This window comes from Embiotoca jacksoni, unplaced genomic scaffold (assembly GCF_022577435.1).
Source record: "Embiotoca jacksoni isolate LCO1_2020_lvr unplaced genomic scaffold, fEmbJac1.0.p SCAF_51, whole genome shotgun sequence".
Classification (NCBI taxonomy): domain Eukaryota; kingdom Metazoa; phylum Chordata; class Actinopteri; family Embiotocidae; genus Embiotoca; species Embiotoca jacksoni.
The window spans coordinates 470197-487916 of record NW_027185405.1 but is presented as its reverse complement, the minus strand read 5'-3'; the positions used below and the strand labels follow the sequence as shown (position 1 = coordinate 487916).

At 44.2% G+C, this 17720-nt stretch overlaps 1 protein-coding gene across 1 annotated transcript in view; it reads right to left on the bottom strand.

Moving 5' to 3' along the window:
* The window catches only part of rin1b (Ras and Rab interactor 1b), a 29705-nt gene that overhangs the window by 7230 nt on the left and 4755 nt on the right, over positions 1-17720 (bottom strand). The window contains exons 2-9 of the mRNA XM_069172275.1: positions 7414-7557; positions 6714-6828; positions 6412-6484; positions 5898-5989; positions 5076-5242; positions 4583-4867; positions 3927-4485; positions 163-471 (exon numbers count right to left, since the gene is read on the bottom strand). Of these exons, the coding sequence (XP_069028376.1) occupies positions 163-471; positions 3927-4485; positions 4583-4867; positions 5076-5242; positions 5898-5989; positions 6412-6484; positions 6714-6828; positions 7414-7557 (1744 nt within the window). The remainder of the gene's footprint in view (positions 1-162; positions 472-3926; positions 4486-4582; positions 4868-5075; positions 5243-5897; positions 5990-6411; positions 6485-6713; positions 6829-7413; positions 7558-17720) is intronic.

Below are 17720 nucleotides of genomic sequence, written 5' to 3'. Positions count from 1 at the left end.
TGTCAAAGCAAATTAAATGCGTCTCGTTTAGTTGATCATGTTCTGCTTTTCAGTTTTGAAGTTCAAGGTTTAATTTTGAACTCGAGTATGAAATAAATAATAATAAAGGTCCCATTTCAAATCCAGTCTAATACAAACAGGTAGCATAACGAGGCGTCTCACCGTGCAGCGAGCCCATGGCCTTGTGGACGCACTTGCACACCTGCAGCAGGAGCAGCACCTTGTCGATGGGCGAGTGCGTCCGCTGCATCAGGACCAGCTTCTGCTTCACCCGCTCCACCTCCCGGCTGTCCGGGACGCCCGTCCGCACGCCCAGCCGGTCCATGGCGGCGTCGCCCTTCAGGCTCAGCAGGTTGTGGGTGAGGCGTTGGCTGGAGCCGTCCCGGCCGTGGAGGGCGACCAGGGATTTCTCCAGGTGGGACTTCAGAGGCCGGAGCACGCAGGAGAACATGGCCCGCTCCAACGCCAGGTCTGCGGACGGGAGAGGAGGGAGATCTACTTTGACAGGCTGATGCACCAGAGAGGAAATAATATTGTTCCGTTTTGTTTATTTTTTATTTTTTTTTGGTCATCTGCAAGTAGAAGAAACGTGTCTACATGTCTAGAGGCACTGGCAAGAGGCCCAGAAAGGTGTGCTGATCACTGCCGGAGCATTAATACTGTCAACGATGAAAACTTTAGAAGATGATTAAATAATTGTAAATCAATTCAGTCTTTTCGAGGAAAGAGATGGATCGTGTTTTTGTTTTTTTAACTCGACAACACAGAATGCGACGACACTCTTCAATCATCTGTGGATGAATGCTGCAATTAAAATCAGTATATTGAAAATATACCTTTTCAGCTTCTTATTTAGTTTTTATATAGTTTTAATATCACTAAATGTATACATTTAGCATACTTTTCACTTGTTTTGTGGAAACTTCCTGCCAAAGTGTAGCTATTAAAAAATAATTTTCTCGATGATTTTGTCCACATTGTCCTGACCTGCTGTCTCGCTTTTAAAATTCATGGTCAGAGTAGACTTCACAAGAACATCAAAAAACATGGAAAACAGATTTAAAGACTTTGAACTGGATTCCATCAGATTGTGCAGGAGTTCATGTTTTTTGTCCACCTCATGTCAAATCAACGAGGTGTGATTATCACAGAAAACAATGCTCCTACAATGTGGTACAGAATAACCCTTTAAATATCCCCTACTTTGCACATTTACCTATTAATCACCCTGAAATTTACCGGCCCTTGTCTCTGTTTGTTCACCTCCCTGTGTTCAACAGATATTCTCTCTATTAGCCTCTTTTGATCACGATGATAAACAGAAAGCTGCTCATTAAGCAGCCCCTGCTGTTATCATCATGTCCTCATTACTGATGGTTTTTTTTTAAACCTCATTTAAAAATCCCAACAATATTGTAACAATACTGATATATGTGGGAGACAAATGTGGGTGGAATATCCAGGATGTAATTGTTATTAAGTTGTGTGTACATTAGGTGGCGCTGTGCTGGTTTCCAGGGCACTCGTGCTGCAAGATGCTTGTTTGGAGGATTTTTGATGGAGATACGGAGAAATATGGAAGATAGGCTGTCAGTCATTTACACTAAGGAGGAGTTTCCCCCATGTTTTCCACAATTTTGGACACACGTGATCACGTGTATGACGCATGTTTACCACATATTGCAACGTATGATAACATGAGGGAAAATATGTGGAATAGTTTTCACACATTACATCATGAAAATGTTCTAAAACCACGTTTCCCATGGGCAAAATTCATGTTTACATGTGATCACAATAGTCTTTGCACATGTGAAATTCATGTGTTTTTCTGCACGGGCCGTTAGACCTCTCCGGATCTTTGTAAAAGATCTGGGATTCTTTAGATGTTGAGGTATTAAGATATGAGATTTTTTCCATATTGTCCAGCCCGAATACATTTCTTTATAAAAACGAGGCATTTTTCTGGAATGAATTTCAGTCTCGTGAAGTTGAAGTTGAATCCCTCCTCACTCAGGTTTCACCTGGTGATTCCTTCACGTCACAGAAAATAAACATTACTGTATTTACTGGGTCTTTGCGGTTTCAGATGAAGATGAACAGGTGAGCTTTAGAAATGCTCAAACAGGTGTGTTTTTTTGGGGGCAGAGCCAGGCTAGCCGTTTCCCTCTGCTTTCTTTATGCTAAGCTAGGCTAACAGAGCTCGGGTATCAGCCTCCTCCAGTAACTTTTAAAAAGACCCCGATACAGGGTTTTTCTTTTTGTTTTCTTGGCCTGGCAACAGAGATATGTAATAGGTGAGCAGCACACATGCAGGCGTGCTCTCACACGTGGAAAACACACGCTCGGTGATTCTCCTGCAGTCAGTGGGTAGTCCTGACTAAGTGGGTAACGATTCTCCTGTGAACGCTGGTTTTCCACTGATCATTAATATTCTCCTCTCCCTCCTTCATGTCTCCCCTGCTGCTGTGTAATCCCCCAACACCCCCCCCATCCATCCACCAATCCACCTTACTACATCACTGCCCCCTGCAATCAATCACTCACACCCTCCATCGTCTACTCATTCCCAGCATCCCTCTCTACTCATTCCCAGCATCCCTTCGCTCCCTCGCACAGACTCCGGAGGGGTAACAGATTACATGTAATGTGATTACACACCGTGCCGTGCCGTGCCATGCTATGCCGTGCCGGCCCCCCCCCCACCCCCCCCTCCCCCGACTTTCCTCACAGACCTGTAACCGATTACATTTTCTGAAGTAACCCTACCTATTTCTATCCCTCCCCTCCCCTCCTCCCCTGAATCGTGCTGCTCTTCAAGTGAGCGTGGGACTGTGATATCTTTTTATGATAAACGAGGGGGAAGAGAAAAAAAAAATGCAAATGCCTCCCACCGACGCAATGAGAGATAAATCAGAATCGAAGGAAGGAAGGGAGGGAGGGAGGGAGGGAGAGAGGGAAGGCATCGGCCGACCGCTCTCCCCCTGAAGCCTCTGCACAACCAGGCGAACCATCCGTCATCACACATTTGCACACACACACACGCACACATGCACGCAAAGCAGTCCAAAAAAGAAAAGAAAAACAACCACAAAAAAAACAACCCACGCACAGGACTGTGTCAAAAGATCTGACTGCGATCCTTCCAAAGTAACACCCTTCACAACGAAGGAGACCAATCACGCGCTGAATGTGATGGATGGGGCCGGTCCTTCTCCTAATGCTGTTTTCTAAATACCAGAGACAATATGAGCTTTTCCGGTGAATGAGGCTCTAACACCCCTTCCCCTCCCCCCACCACCAACTCCTCAACTCCCCCCCCCCCCCCGCCTCCCCCCGCCCCCACACGCAAACTACTTTGTGTTGACAGTGCCTTTCTTTCACCGCAGCCTTGGCAGCCCACCATTTATCAGAAAAGGCTGTCTTGTTTCCACAGACCTGCGTCCTCTGGCTCTCCGTCTATTGAATCACTGTTTTCTAACAGTGCAGGGTCGTCGTTTCTCTCTTTCTCTCTGCACTCACCGTCTCCTCCTTTTCATGTGATGAACTAATCACGCATGCATATGAGAAACTAAAAGCTCAAGACTGTAATTCAGCGCAGTCAGTGAAAATCTATTTTAAATCATTCACGCAGAGCGACAAACTTATTTTGAATTTCCTTTTCTGGTGAAATGTAAAAGAAACTAAAAGTTGCAAAAGGACTTTGGATTTGTACTTTTAATTGTAAAGAGGTACAAGTCGGAGTGTAAGTGGTTGAACGGACCAATGAAGGAGGTCATCCTCATCAAAAAAAGGGAAGCTTTAACTTTAATTTGTGCAGTAAACATCCTGTTCTTACTCAAATCTGCACAACAGAGGAATATTCACTGTGTGAAGTTTCACAGAAGCTGATGTGCGTATCGACGTGTTTGCTGCGGTTTGTTTACCTTTCTCGTTCTGGGGCACCAGCGTTTCGATGGGAGGCTCCAGCTCTCCGCTTTCCAGCAGGCAGCACTTTGCCTGGGACAGAAAGAGGCGCAGACCCTGCAGCAGCTGCACGGAGGTCACGTGAGACGAGGAAGAGGATGGTGACGACGACGAAGAAGAAGAATAAGTGGTGGAGGTGACGGATTTGAGCACCTCCCGCTGCTCCAGCAGGAAGTCCTGCACCATGCCCCCGAAGGTGGAGCGCCTGTCTCTGGACAGCTCTTCCACCAGCCTCGTCAGCCGCTTGTCCGGAGCGAAGAAGCACACGAACGCCTCGCTCATGCGGTGCAGCCCGCCGCGGCCCCGGGAGCGCACCAGGGGCGGGCGCGGGTAGGCGTACATCTGGGTCTTGGCCGCGCTCTCGGGATCCGAATCCGAGTCGTTGTCCTCGTCCATGCTGCTGAAGGAGCTGCTGCTGTCAAGCTCGGCCAGAGACGGAGCAGCGCGGCGCTCCAGGTCCAGGACGGCCACCTCGATGCTGGGCTGGGCCTTCGGGGGCTCCTCCGCCTTCGAGGATGACTTGAACAGGAGAGAAGTCATCAAACACAGATACGGAACCGTCGCAGACAAAACATTCGACTCGAAACACCAGTGAAAAGATCCTGACACTTATTACTTTTGGCACGTAGGTGGTCATCACGTCCTCCTCCTCGGCCGACCCGGGTGAGACTGCAGGGGTTCTCCTCAGGACGCCCGCCCCGGGGTGAACCCTCCGCTGTGGGTTGGCGTAGGCCTTGTGCAGCCTGTCCGACCCGTCGGGCTGCTCCACCGACGGAGGAGGCGAGTAGGAGCCGATCCCCTCCAGGGACAGGTTCATGGAGGATTCGGAGAGCCGGAGCCGCATGCTGCGCTTGAAGCGGTGCCGTTTGTTGGAGGCACTGTGGTTCATGAGTTGTAGCTGCTGTAAAAAATAAAAAATAAAAATAAAAATAAGGAAAGAAGTGGATTATGGATGTTTGAACTTTTTATTTTCTTAAAGAGATGACGTGAAGTTCAAGGTTTGGTCACTGGAACTATTAAAAAGTCAACAACAAAACTTGAGTGGTGTTTAAACAAATTTTAGAACTTTTTTTCTCACTCACGTGACCACACGGCTTTCTTTCACTAACCTTGACCTCCAGCTGTAGGAAGAGCGGGTTGATGAAGCACAGTTTGCCCTGTTTGCCTCGGGTCAGGTCCGGGGTCGCCGCCGTCTGGGTCTGGCTGCTGCTGGTCGACGCCGCCGGCTCCAGCGGTCCGTTTTGGATGTCTGATGCACTCGGCGAACTCCAGAAGTCTGAAATCCAGGAGGAAGGAGAAAAGCTTGAAACCTGAGGAACTCACCGAAACAACACCACGAGGAGGAAACGTGAAGTGCTTTACTTTTTTGGCGATCGTTGTAATTTTATTGTGTAAATACTTTCAAATAAGACATTCAGATTCAACAACGAACCTTGATTTTTTTTTTCTCTCTCTTTTAAGTTGCTTCACTTGCTTGAGGATTAAAAGGGAAAAAGCACCATACAAATAAAATAACTTCTGCAAGCAGACTGAAGCAGACTGATTTTACAAAAGCATGATGAGAAAGAGTCTGGTTCTCATTTTTAGCCTTCATGAAGTCACACCTCGCTCTCTGCTGCTGCTCCACCACAGTACATGTCACCGTGTTAAAATAGATGCAAGCTGGCACTTATTCCTTTCCTCTCTCACATTTGCAACTCTTGGTTTCTGTCATTGATCTCATCCTGGAAATATGTTTCAAGTGGTTAAAGCTCGTTTAGTAAACATAAATGACGAAGCTTGGATTGGATCCCCGGTAGCTTCCACACGGTGGATGCTCGTCTTCCGGGGGGTCCACACGGAAAAAACCAAACCAAACAAACAAAGAAATATTAAAATCACATTATAAACAGAAAATGAGAAAGCAAACCAAAAGGTGAACGGTGCCTGACCTTGTCCCATGTGCGAGATGGCCTCCAGCTGCCGGTTTGTCGTGGCTTCAATGATGGCATCAGGTAGCTGCAGAGGGAAAGGCAACACATCCCTGCAGATAACAAAAACAAACAAACACCCGAGCATAAACAACACAACCAGAGGCTTCTGGATGAAGGAAATCGGATACACCGCATGGCCAAAAGTATGCGGACACCTGAAAATTACATCCACGTGCCGAACCGGTAATCAACTGCCGTCAGCCTCCACTCGGCTGAGATTCAGCGTTCAAATTCATCCCAAAGGTGCCGAGTCGGGCTCGAAGTCAGACTCGGTTTAAACCGGTTCATGGTTATGTTTAAATGAAGTCCTTTGAACTGTTGCCACAAAGTTGGACGCGCACTATTTCTGCAGACTTACGGAGCCCTAACCATAAAAAATAATCCACCAACTGAAAAGTGTCAGGCTCGTCCACACGCTTTGGGCCAAGCTGAGTGTCTGTTTATATATATATATATATATATAATACATCACCTGCTGATACAGTAGAAGGCCACCAGCCGACACAAGTCCGGGAAGCTGAGTGCCGAGCTCTCCAAGGCGAATGCTAGTTACAGAACAGACAGAGGTTTTGATTGCCAGCTGTGGAGGCAGTGGGAGACTTGTTCAAAATTCAACAGGGAACTGCAGCCGTCCGTCTCACATCTCCTCCAGCCCAGTAAGTGTCTGAACGGCACCACGGGGGGAAATGTGGAGGCTTGTTATATTTTTATGCGTGTGTTTGCTGTAGCTGCAGGTGGTGGATGATCCTAATGGAGCCGGTTGGATATACTCACTGGAGTCCTCCTCGCAGATGAAGCACTCTTTCACAGAGGAGGCACTTCGGTCCGCCGTCACCCTGAAACACAGCACCTTCCTCTGGCTGGAGCTGCATTTGCGCACCAAGAAAGTCTTGAAGCGGCAAAACAAAACACAAATAAAAGTACCTGGGTATTAAGGTCTGTTTTTAAAAATGTGTCTTCAGGAGGAAGTTTACAGGCGGTGAAATAGTTACATGAATTTGGAAATAATGGCTCAATCGAAGTTTCTCAACGGTCCATCTCCTGTCCAACTTACACTATTTTTTAAACAGACTTTTATGAAAGTAAGTGTGCCGTTAGTGCATCTATGTGAAAAGAGGTGATAAGTCAAGTCAACTTTATTTATGTAGCACCTTTCGTCCAGGCTAACGGTTTCCACCCACTTCCAGTATCAATGCTAAGCTAGGCTAATCACCTCCAGCTTTGAGAGCTTCAGACTTCTCGTCTCACCCAGAATGTGAATCGGTGTATATTCACCAAAATATTTGGTTGAAATGAACAAACGTTTTACTTGTCGGGAAACAGATTGAAGCAGCTAAAATGTTGAATAATCTGAACTCATTAAGGGCTCCTTGTGTAATCACGTAGTTCACCAGCGGACCCAAAAAAAAGCTTTCTCCTGCATTCTTTCACCTGATAGCGGTCGATATGATTAAAATGATTGATCGGTCCTCACCCCGACAGGCTCTCTGAGCAGGATGTAGAGGGCAGAGTCCTGGTTGAGTGACAGCTGCAGCCACACAGGATGTGTGAGCAGCAGGCGATCCAAGACGCTGAAGGCCCTCTGGGAGCCTCGCTGGGTGCTGCCCACCTCCTGCATCTGCAAGACAAGAGGTAGTCACACAAAAACAGCACCGTGACTCGTCCCTGTCAATTATTACCGATTCCAACAATGATTTTTTTTTTCTTTTCTTTTTTTAAACCAACTTCCACTTCTGTATATTGCAAAGTTTGCAGTTCTTCCTGGAGGTGTTACTTTGAGCAGATGTGAAGCAGATGTGATGACTGTACTTCCTGTCAAATGGACTCTGCTTTGTTTTTCAATCTTGCATGATTCCTCTTCCGGCGATCTTGTGTTCAGATTGCTGTTTGTCTTTTTTTTTGGATGAATTTGATGCCTTCGTTTGACAGCGAACACGGAGAGACATAAAATGTGGGTAAATTGTACCATGACATGCAGCACTGTGTGCACTCACTGCTCAAAACACCGGCGCCCACGTGGTGAACCACTCGGTCATGCCCAGTTAATTATTGTCTAATGTTTTATCGATATTAAATCCAACCACACAACAACCGTTTTACCACAAATCAGATTTAGGTGAAGTAACTATGCGGTTATGTTCAGACAGACAAATCAGGTTGTTTTTCTCACATCGGACCTTTAAGGACAGACTGTTGCTTTCAAATAAGGAGATCGGATTTTGTGGCATCGCCAAACCAATCTGCGTGGGTTGCCGTGGTAACAACGTGCGTGTAGCTACGCTGGTGACGCGGCTGTCCAAGCAAAGTGCTAGCAGACAATTTATTTCAGCTTCTGTCCACTGGCTGTTGACGTCGTTGTCCGTGTTGGTGGCGGCGTGGATTCTGTTCACTCTCTCACTTTTAAAGAACCGGTTGATCGTTTTGGCCGCCGACTGACGCAAGAAATCCAATCTGAGCCACCAGAGCGTCCGCACTGATACGCATCTGTAGAAATCTGATTGTAATCGCATTTCAAAACGCCGCCAAACGTGGTTTGGATCTGATTTGCAAAAATCACATTTCATGTTTTGTTTTTTTTTACTATCCAGACTTAAAAAAAAAATTAAAACGGATACAATCTGGCGATTTGGGCTGACTGTCTGAAAAAGGACCTAAAAGTGTTTATTTCATACTGTTAAAAAAAAAACAACTGAAAGTAGATATTCTGCCCAAAGCTGTTGGGTATCTTCTGTCTTTGGACCAGAATCATAGTTTCAGTCAGAGAAGAAATGAGATGCAATCACAGTTTTCCAGCCAGATTTGAACTGACAGCATTGTGGTTTGTGGTCATCTACTTCCCTCCTCCTCTTTCTCCTCCTCCTCCACATCTACCTGCTGTCCTATAGTGGCTTCAACTCCTTTCTCTTTTCACCAAACTTCAGTTCGGCTCCTGAACATATAAAGCAGCTTTACATCCTTCTGTTCATTCTATAATTTGCCAAAGTGTTGCTCCGTTCTTCGAATGCCGTACACCTCTCCTCCTTCTGTCTTCCCTTCAACAAAAGAAACGCTGTATTTCTACAGAGCTCACACTTGCACTGTATGAATGCACCTTCATATGGACTTAAAATGACAGTAAGTCAGTTGGAACTGTGGTTTTTTTAAAATTATTTTTGGCTCTTTAATGTTAGAATTCAATCACAGATTTACTTTCTCTCTCTCTCAGATTGGCCTGCTGCTGGATGTCACACTGTGTGGGCTGCCGGCGAACGCTTGCGAGCGTAGCAGCAGATGGTTGCCATGGCAACCCGGGCCTACACATCCTACCAGGCATTCCCACTCAGTGAAACACCCTTTCTCTGACAAGTTGGCGATGTGTGCGCGCCTGCACGAAAACACACGCAGACATTTCTGCAGTACACACACGCACGCACGCACGCACGCACACACACACACACACATACACACACACACACACACACGCACACACACACACACACACACACACACACACACACACACACACACACACACACACACACACGCTCGCATGCACACACGCTCGCATGCACACTCGCACACACTTGTTGCTAAAGGGTGACAGGTTTTTCCGGGGTGCAGAGGTGTTTTATTTCTAGGAAGCCTATTTTTTTTTTTCATGTTTATGTTACTTCACTTCTTTTTTTTTTTTTTTTTTTTTAAGAAATAAAAAACTATGCCAGTAATACTCTGTATTTTATTTTATTTTTTTCCCCTAGTTGCTTCCTCCTTCACACCGGAGCTCAGATGCAGCAACCTGTTTGAGTGGTATTACGTGAAGCATTATGAATATTGTTTCCATTTAATTTAACACATTTGAGTCTTTCTCATTTTTCATCACCTCCCGTCACCTATTACATAACCCTCCTCTCTCTCGAGGGAAACCGGTTATCCGCACGCCGATCTGCACTCTGTAACACCATTAACAGGAAACGGTAAACAGCAACCGGAGAGGTTGGGAATCAAGTACAGCAGATATACATCATAATAAAGGAGTTTGTATTACATAATAATCACAGCTTTGTGCTGACAGCTGCAAGACTTAAGATTTATCAACCGTAACTATACAAAGCATGTCTGTCAGGCATTTGTGAGAAGAGAGACCTTAAAAAATAGTGTCTTTACTTCTTTAGCCTTTCAAAAAAAAAAGAAAAAAAAAAAAAGAACTACAAGAGCAAAAATGAGTCGGAGGGCATGCTATTAGCTAACTACATTATTTTGTAAGTTCACAGTTTTCATCATAAAAATATCAGTTCAAGACCGACACATGGACCGTGTGGGATCCTTAGAAAAACAACACGAGTTCTGCAATGCTCTGTGTTTGTTTTGGGGAAGTTAAGACTCCAGCAGCTACAGCTAAACTATTAGCGTTGGCCACACTCGTATGTTCTTCTTCGTTTCTGAAATTTTGAAACATAATAAAGCATAAATGTAATTCTGTAATGAGCATATTTAAACTGGAGCTTTTGCCTCCTTGGAAAAATGCAGGGCCCATCAAATGCAGCATTCAGCCTTCGTCAACACACCTGTGCTTTTCTTGCATGACACAATGGTAATCAATCATAATCTCAGCCGACAAAATCCAAGGTTTTCTGCCCCTTTTGTTTACTTCAAAGACCCGTTGTTTCAGAAAAGATTATCTTGGTAAACAAAACCTCGGCGAGTCTAGTCGATCATTTACGAAAAAAAACTAAGCAGAGGATGAATGTTTTGTCTTTCAAAAACAGACACACTTCACATGACAGTCACAAGTCAACAAGCGTCATCTTCAAATCACAAGTCAAATAGGTTACTTCTGACTTTAAGGTATTCTTTAAAAAAAAAAAATAATAATAATTTCTGAGAGTGGGAGTGAGAGTGAGAGTGTGTGTGTGTGTGTGTGTGTGTGTGTGTGTGTGTGACTCTGAGTGGGCTTGCAGAGTCACCTCATTGTACATCAGGAGCCAACCACCACGCAGATCCTCAGTCCGATGACCCAACCGCACAAACAACCACACAAGGCTATAAAACCAGCACAGAGGGGGAGAGAGGGAGGGAGAGAGGGGGAGAGAGAGAGAGCGAGAGAGAGAGAGAACACAGAGCAAGACCCAAGTGTTTCACCAGCCGTTTCCAGGTCCGCCTTACATAAAATGCAACGCTGCCCCCACACACACACACACACACACACACACACACACACACACACACACTTATGTAATTCCCTCAGAGAAAGAGAGACACACACACATACAGAGAGAGAGAGAGAGAAGATAAAAGATAAAAAAAATTTTTTTAAAAATGATGAAAAAAGAAGGGGGAAAATGCCAGGACTGAAAAATTAAAGCTGCATAAGGAAATCACAACTTCAGTGGGGCCTGCAGCACCGCAGTTCAAGCTGGCAGACTGGGAAACGTAATGAGAGGAAGGAGACAGTACACCGCACTGTATATCTAACAAGGTGGGGGAGGAAGGGGGGGAGGAGGGGTTTGCCACCTGAGGGGTGGCAGCAGCAGCAGCAGCAGGAACCCAGCAGAGTCGGACCAGAGAAGTCTGATGCTGCCGAGCACTTAACAAGGCGATGAGGACACAGTTGAAGGGCAGGACTTGTCTGAAAGAGGGATGGAGGGGAGGCGTGGGAGGAGGAGGAGGGAGTGCTGAGTAGTGGCAGTTTGTGAGGAGTCGCAAGCCTTCAATTATGTTCCATTCGTTTGGGATGACAGAAGGGGGAATGAGCTCGTCCGGTAAATAAAATAATAAACTGGGGTGAGTGCCCAAAAAAACTAAAAAAAATCAGCACGCTGTTAATGGCCATTTTTGGAAAAGTTGTATTGTGCACATGTTGACCGACTGCTCGTGAAAACCGGAATATTTTACACATTTTGAGATGAGAAATGTGTAGAGAAATGACTGGACAGCAGGACTGACTGACATGCTGGATGATTGAGTGATGACGGACTGATGGAGTGACTCAAACACTTACAAAAGACTATTTTTTTTTAATTTCTTTTTTAACCAGATCTGAGAAAACACAGCAGGTGCTGTAGGTATCAGTGTTAGACTACATTCTCCACTTGTCATTTTCAAATAGATTTTAGGTGTACTGGTACATCATCGATTTTGTACATCAGACGAGCGCAGATAACATCTCCAGCTGTCAATCATCAGACCGCAACACCAGGTATCTGCTGCTGAGAGATGTGCACAGGTTGGCATGGAGGGGACAAAAATAAAGAAGAAGAAAAAGGCGAGGATGAAGTTATGTTATCTTAATTAAAAAGGATAACGGAGTCACAATTGAACATCTTTCCGAGAACAGTGTAGGATGGCAGAGTTCGCTGACCAGCTGCTAAGCGAGAGGCTACAGCCTCATGCAGATGGACAACATCATGGCGTCCAGATTTGCAGGACTGGCTTTGTCCGCCTCCGGAGCAGCGTCCTCTCAGGCTGCAGGGAAAGCTCAGTGGCGCCCCCCCAAGGGACCAACCGTGTTTCTCAGACCGCGGCCGACAAGCTCTGTCGTGTTCAGTGAGGAAGAAGAGTTTGGTCATGAGGAGCGTTGGCAACTCGGTGTCTCCAAGGTGTAAAAGCTCGCAGAAGATTTGTAGTGAAGCACAAAATAAACCATCCAGAGCAAGATGATGAATGAAGTTCACTTCTAGCTGAACTCGACTTGAGAAGGAGAAAACGGTTTCAAAGCACCTTAAAGGATCTTCTATTCTGAACTTAACTTTACTGAACGCTCTTTTTTTTTCTTGATATCTCAGGTGTTGCTGTTGTTTTTTCTTTTGAAGAAGCTGGATGAAACCAACACAATAATTTAGGTGGTCAGATGTTTGCTGTGGTGTCCTGGATCGACGCTCTAATCCGACGCTGCATCACAGCTGTGTAACGCACTGCAGTTTTACATTATTATCCTAAAGATTGGGCTTCTTCTTTTTTTTTTTTTTTTCCTGCAGCTCATTTTTCAAAGCAAACCATAACTGTTCAATTTGCTTTCCACCTTTCAGACCCACTATGCCATCAATCTGTTTCAGTAAGGAGAAAAAATAACACTTGCAGCAACATGAAACCTGCCCGACACGCAGCAGGCCATCAATCAAAGACGACATTTAGCTCGCTGCTTTGCAGACACTTTGCAGAACTCAATGGAAATACAGTAACGAGAAGGACTGTATTAAAGAATAAGTGTTGTCGCTGCAATGTTAGAAGCAACATTAAGCAAAAATGATCAAATTCACGTGATATCTATTTCACAACAATCATGTTTATTAGCGTTTTGGAAGCAAAAACTAAGAAATATTATTTTAGCTAAATTGGTTCTGCAGTTAAACCTGTTACTCTTCTCTAAATATCAAGTCTTGGTCAAACAGAAGGTAAAACGATCAGCACTGATGTTAAATACGTACATGATTTGAATTTAATCAGTCAGCTTGTTGAGCTTTAGCTTTCTGTCAACCTGCCTTCTCCTTCTGCTATAGATAGTGAATTCCTACATTTCCCACAATGCCTTTTAGCAGCCTCCAGAGAACGCACATGAACTTGTATTCAGCTGAGTTGTATACGTAGACTGTGTATAAAAGTGGACGTCACTTCTGGGGCTGAATAATGAAGCCAATGCGGAAGTGCCCTAAACTGCAATACCACCAAGGACCACTAGAGGCCGGCTCCAAAAAGCCTCCAGCTCCATAAACTCCCATTCAACTTCTCTCATGAAATACAAAGTTCTTAGTGTTGTTAGCTAAAGTTACTCTTTCTTATTAGTTTTCTGATGGTCCACTTAAAAATAGTCCCGTCATTAATTAGAAAATAAGCCTAAAAAAAGCAGCATTTGGGGAGGGGGGGGCAAGTTGTTTGATTGACAGGCCTGTGTTGCAGTCAGGTTACGAATATCGGTGGGCAGGACGTAGTATTATTGGGTGTCCAAACAGATCGAGTCAGGTCTATCACTCGCTCCCTCCCAGCTCATCTAAATATGATCATATGGCTCCAAACCGATCCGAACTAAAAAGATGGCGCCGGCAAAATCCGAAACTCAAGGCTTCATAACGGCAATTTGCAAAAACAAGGGATGACTTCACCGTTGGCAGCCGCTTGGTTTAACGTGGAGGTGGATAATAACAGGGATCGCAAAGGAGCGAAGGTTTCCAGTCATCATTTACAGTTAAGACAACACGTTGATGCTGCTGATTTTTCATCCAAAATAATACGTTTAAAAAAACGCTGCTTACGCTGATGTTTAGTGCATTTTCAAGAATTTGATTTAATCTGAAAAAAATATATATATAAATAAATCGTACACGGAAAAAAAAAAAAAATGCCACAACGCAAAAGCATGAAGAAAATGAAACACAGTTACAGAAACTCCAGAGACAGCAGCCGAGGGAGGATGAGGAGAAACAACATCTCCCACCCCCTCGACAAGGAGCTGTTGCACCAGCTCCAGCCTCTGCCTCATCATCTATGGTACGGCACAGAGTCTTCACAAATTTGTAACCTCCAGCCAACAAACATGCAACGATAGTGAGACTGAAAACAGACAGCGATGTTGTGCACTTTGCTCCTTGTCACATCCTACATACGCTATTTCCATCTGGAGATTTTCATGACAAGCAGGCAACTAAGCACATATACGGGCAGTGGAAAATCACACTACTTTGGATTTTTTTTAATTATACTGCTTGATAATATATTGCGAAATAACATGTTTCTAATCATTTTTTATATTTTCACAGCTCTCAAATGTGATGCTGTAATCCCAAATTAGCCAAATTCAATAAAGAAATTGTGATTTCTACAAGTTTGTAGTTATATTTAACAAACTCACAAACTGTCGATAGGTTTTATTTCATGGTCACTCTCCTGTATAGTTCAAGTAGGTGCTCGTATTCAGGGAGCTGCAGACTTAATTTGGCTGTAACCAATTCATACAGTCACACTAAAGGAAATGACTCATTTTCAGTCAAACTGTACGTCAAAAACCAAAACATTTTACAGCTCAAATGCACACATCACTTCCTATTATGACCAAAATCAGCTATAACAGGCAAAAACTGAGCCCTGAACTTTGCTGAAACAAAACAAAACAAAGTGACTGATGCCGTGTTCCAGATGTTGTACTCTGTGTACTAAAACTCACTATTCGGAGTGCATAAGTATGTTCACACTGTCCGGTACAGAAACATGCAGTACACTACAAGTACCAGGATGATGCACTCAAAACGGTCCAAAAAAAAAGAAGTGTTAAACTCTGGAACAGTTTCCACCCTAAACGGTCGGCATCTTGGCTGCGTAGAGGAAAGGGGACGGGGCCACCGACGCAAAGAATTTTCAAATTAAAGCGTCTGAGGAAGCAGCAGCTGTCACACGCTGAGGTCATTTCCAGTCAGTGCAGAACAGCAGTGTGCAAATTGAGTGATGTAGTCGAGGTGCACTTGAGTAAAAAGTAGTAATGTAAGTAATAAGCAGTACGCGATGATCAATAAACACACTGTTGGCTTGAATCCGACGACAGTATTTGGAAAATAAACAACTTTTGTGTGGCGTTCTTCAACAGCTGCGACTTCCTCAGGCGCCTTTAATTTGAAAATACTTTACATCAGTGGTCTCCTTCCTTTCTGCTACGTAAAGCAAGATGGCGAGCGTTGAGGGTAAAAAGTGTTCCAGAGTTTCACACTCGATCTTTGGACCGTTTTAAAGTGCATAACCCCGGTACTTATAGTGCACTGCATGTTTCTGTACTTGACAGTACGAACGCACTTCATGCACTGAAAACACTGAGTGTCAGTACGTATGAACCTTAATTTAAAACACAGCATGTGTTGCTTTTCCACAGTTAGTTTTACTTCCTCTCCGGCGACCACCAAAAAGATTTGGTTTTAACTTAACGGCTGATATGCGAGATGGGGTGTGAAAGACCTACACCCGATACTGGCCTGATCATCGTGACTTTTCCTCATCAGACTCTTTGGCTGTCGATTGACCACTTAAGCAGAAACTGCACAATTCAAAATGTTAATTCCTATCAGCGTAACTGAACCTGGCGAGGACAGAACAGAACAGGCCTCCATCAGGGCCGGCTGAGAGGCAACTATCGAAAAGATGCACATTAAACAGCAAATCCTTAATTCAATACATTCAATCTCTGTGTTTGTAGAGCTATTTCTTATCTATTACCATGTTTATAAGTTATCAAAGTGGAAATTTAAGAGGACCTGATTCCGAACTTTTTAAAAACGACAACTGTGTACTTATTGTTGATCTGCATTCATCGTGTTTGACGACCAGCCACGAGCATCCGTCTGTGAAATCTCTGATTTGCACAAGAGTGACCATGACGATGGCTAAGTATAGCCAGCAGCCCATCACTGCATGCGTAGGATGACTAATGGAACAACATAATTGCAGTGGGCTATAAGTATCCGCAGGGGGCAACAGTGGGCACGGGGGCCTGCTGACTGATGACAGGTGTCCGTTTTGATGCCTGCCGCAAAAGCGCCGTATAGCGGTGGCACTCGGGGCCAGCGACAAGGAAGTGAGAGCTGCGTGTTAATATGTGTGTGTGACGAAGTCGTACAAAGGCATTAGTATGAGTCAGACGCAACACTTGAGCTGTAGGAGAGAAGAAGGACTGTTAGCATAACTGTGAATTTTTTTGTAATTTTAGAAGCAGTAGCGGTTAACTGGGGTGGTGATTCAGAAGGAGCATTATCATAAATAGTTCTGTCAGACCAGAGGTGTCTGTGCGTGAAAGAAGAGAAAGGAAAAAAAAGATCGAGTACCTTTTATGATGTCATAGAATCATTAAATTGATCCACAGTGTCTTTTCTTCGGTTCTTCTCTGCAGCGTGACACTGAGACGAACCAGAACAGACTCCGAGTCAACACTTTGATTCTGTGACACTGCAAACTTAAAGTTGTTCAGCGAAAGCATATGAAAATTGTTGAAATGTGAATTAACCAGCTGGAAAAATTTGAAAAATTGCAGATATATAGCCAATACTTATCACAAATACTGTTCATTTTTTAAAGAGAACTTTTTCGTGTGTTCTCTTCTTGTACTGTTGCTTATTAGTTGGCGGCAAACAGCTTTAAGGTGCATTACTGCCACCTTCTGGCCGCAGTAACGTGTTACTATCAAGCGGCAGTAAAAAACAGGGGAAGATATATTTAATTTTATTAAAAAGTAAATTCCAAAATGTGAAAATCATGACTCATCCCAAATATAAACAATGCAAAAATGAGTGGTAGAAAATCCCTCTAAAATCCCTTTTAAATCTTCTGCCTAACATCAAACATGCAGACAAGCACAGTTAGCAAGTTACTAGTGAACATAATGGGAGAATTTAGCAGCTAAAAAGTCTGATAATTTTCTCAGGAGTTGGTAGTGACCAAAAAAAAAAAAGAGCTAAAAGTGACCAAACATTGAACATATTCATCAGGTAGGCAGAACACCAAAATATTCATATTAGCCGTATCAAACTGATCAGGTCACAGCTTGTTTTCGCGGCCCTCAAATGGCCAACATTCAATTATTATTGGCAACAAAAATACAGTAACATCTTATGACAAAGGAAATTTACTTTTACACCAGTTCAACAGGCCTCCCTTTTATGAATGTTGTAATGTTCAGTTCTCGATAGCGGTTTCTGAGAGGAGTTGATTCCATTTGGAAATTTGACGTCAGTAAATTGATTTCATTTTAGTTGGAGGGCGCATTGATGTGCTTTTAAAAAGGCCTCGCACTCCCACCGAGGTGTTTGCAATTACTAATTAATTAGGCCTCTT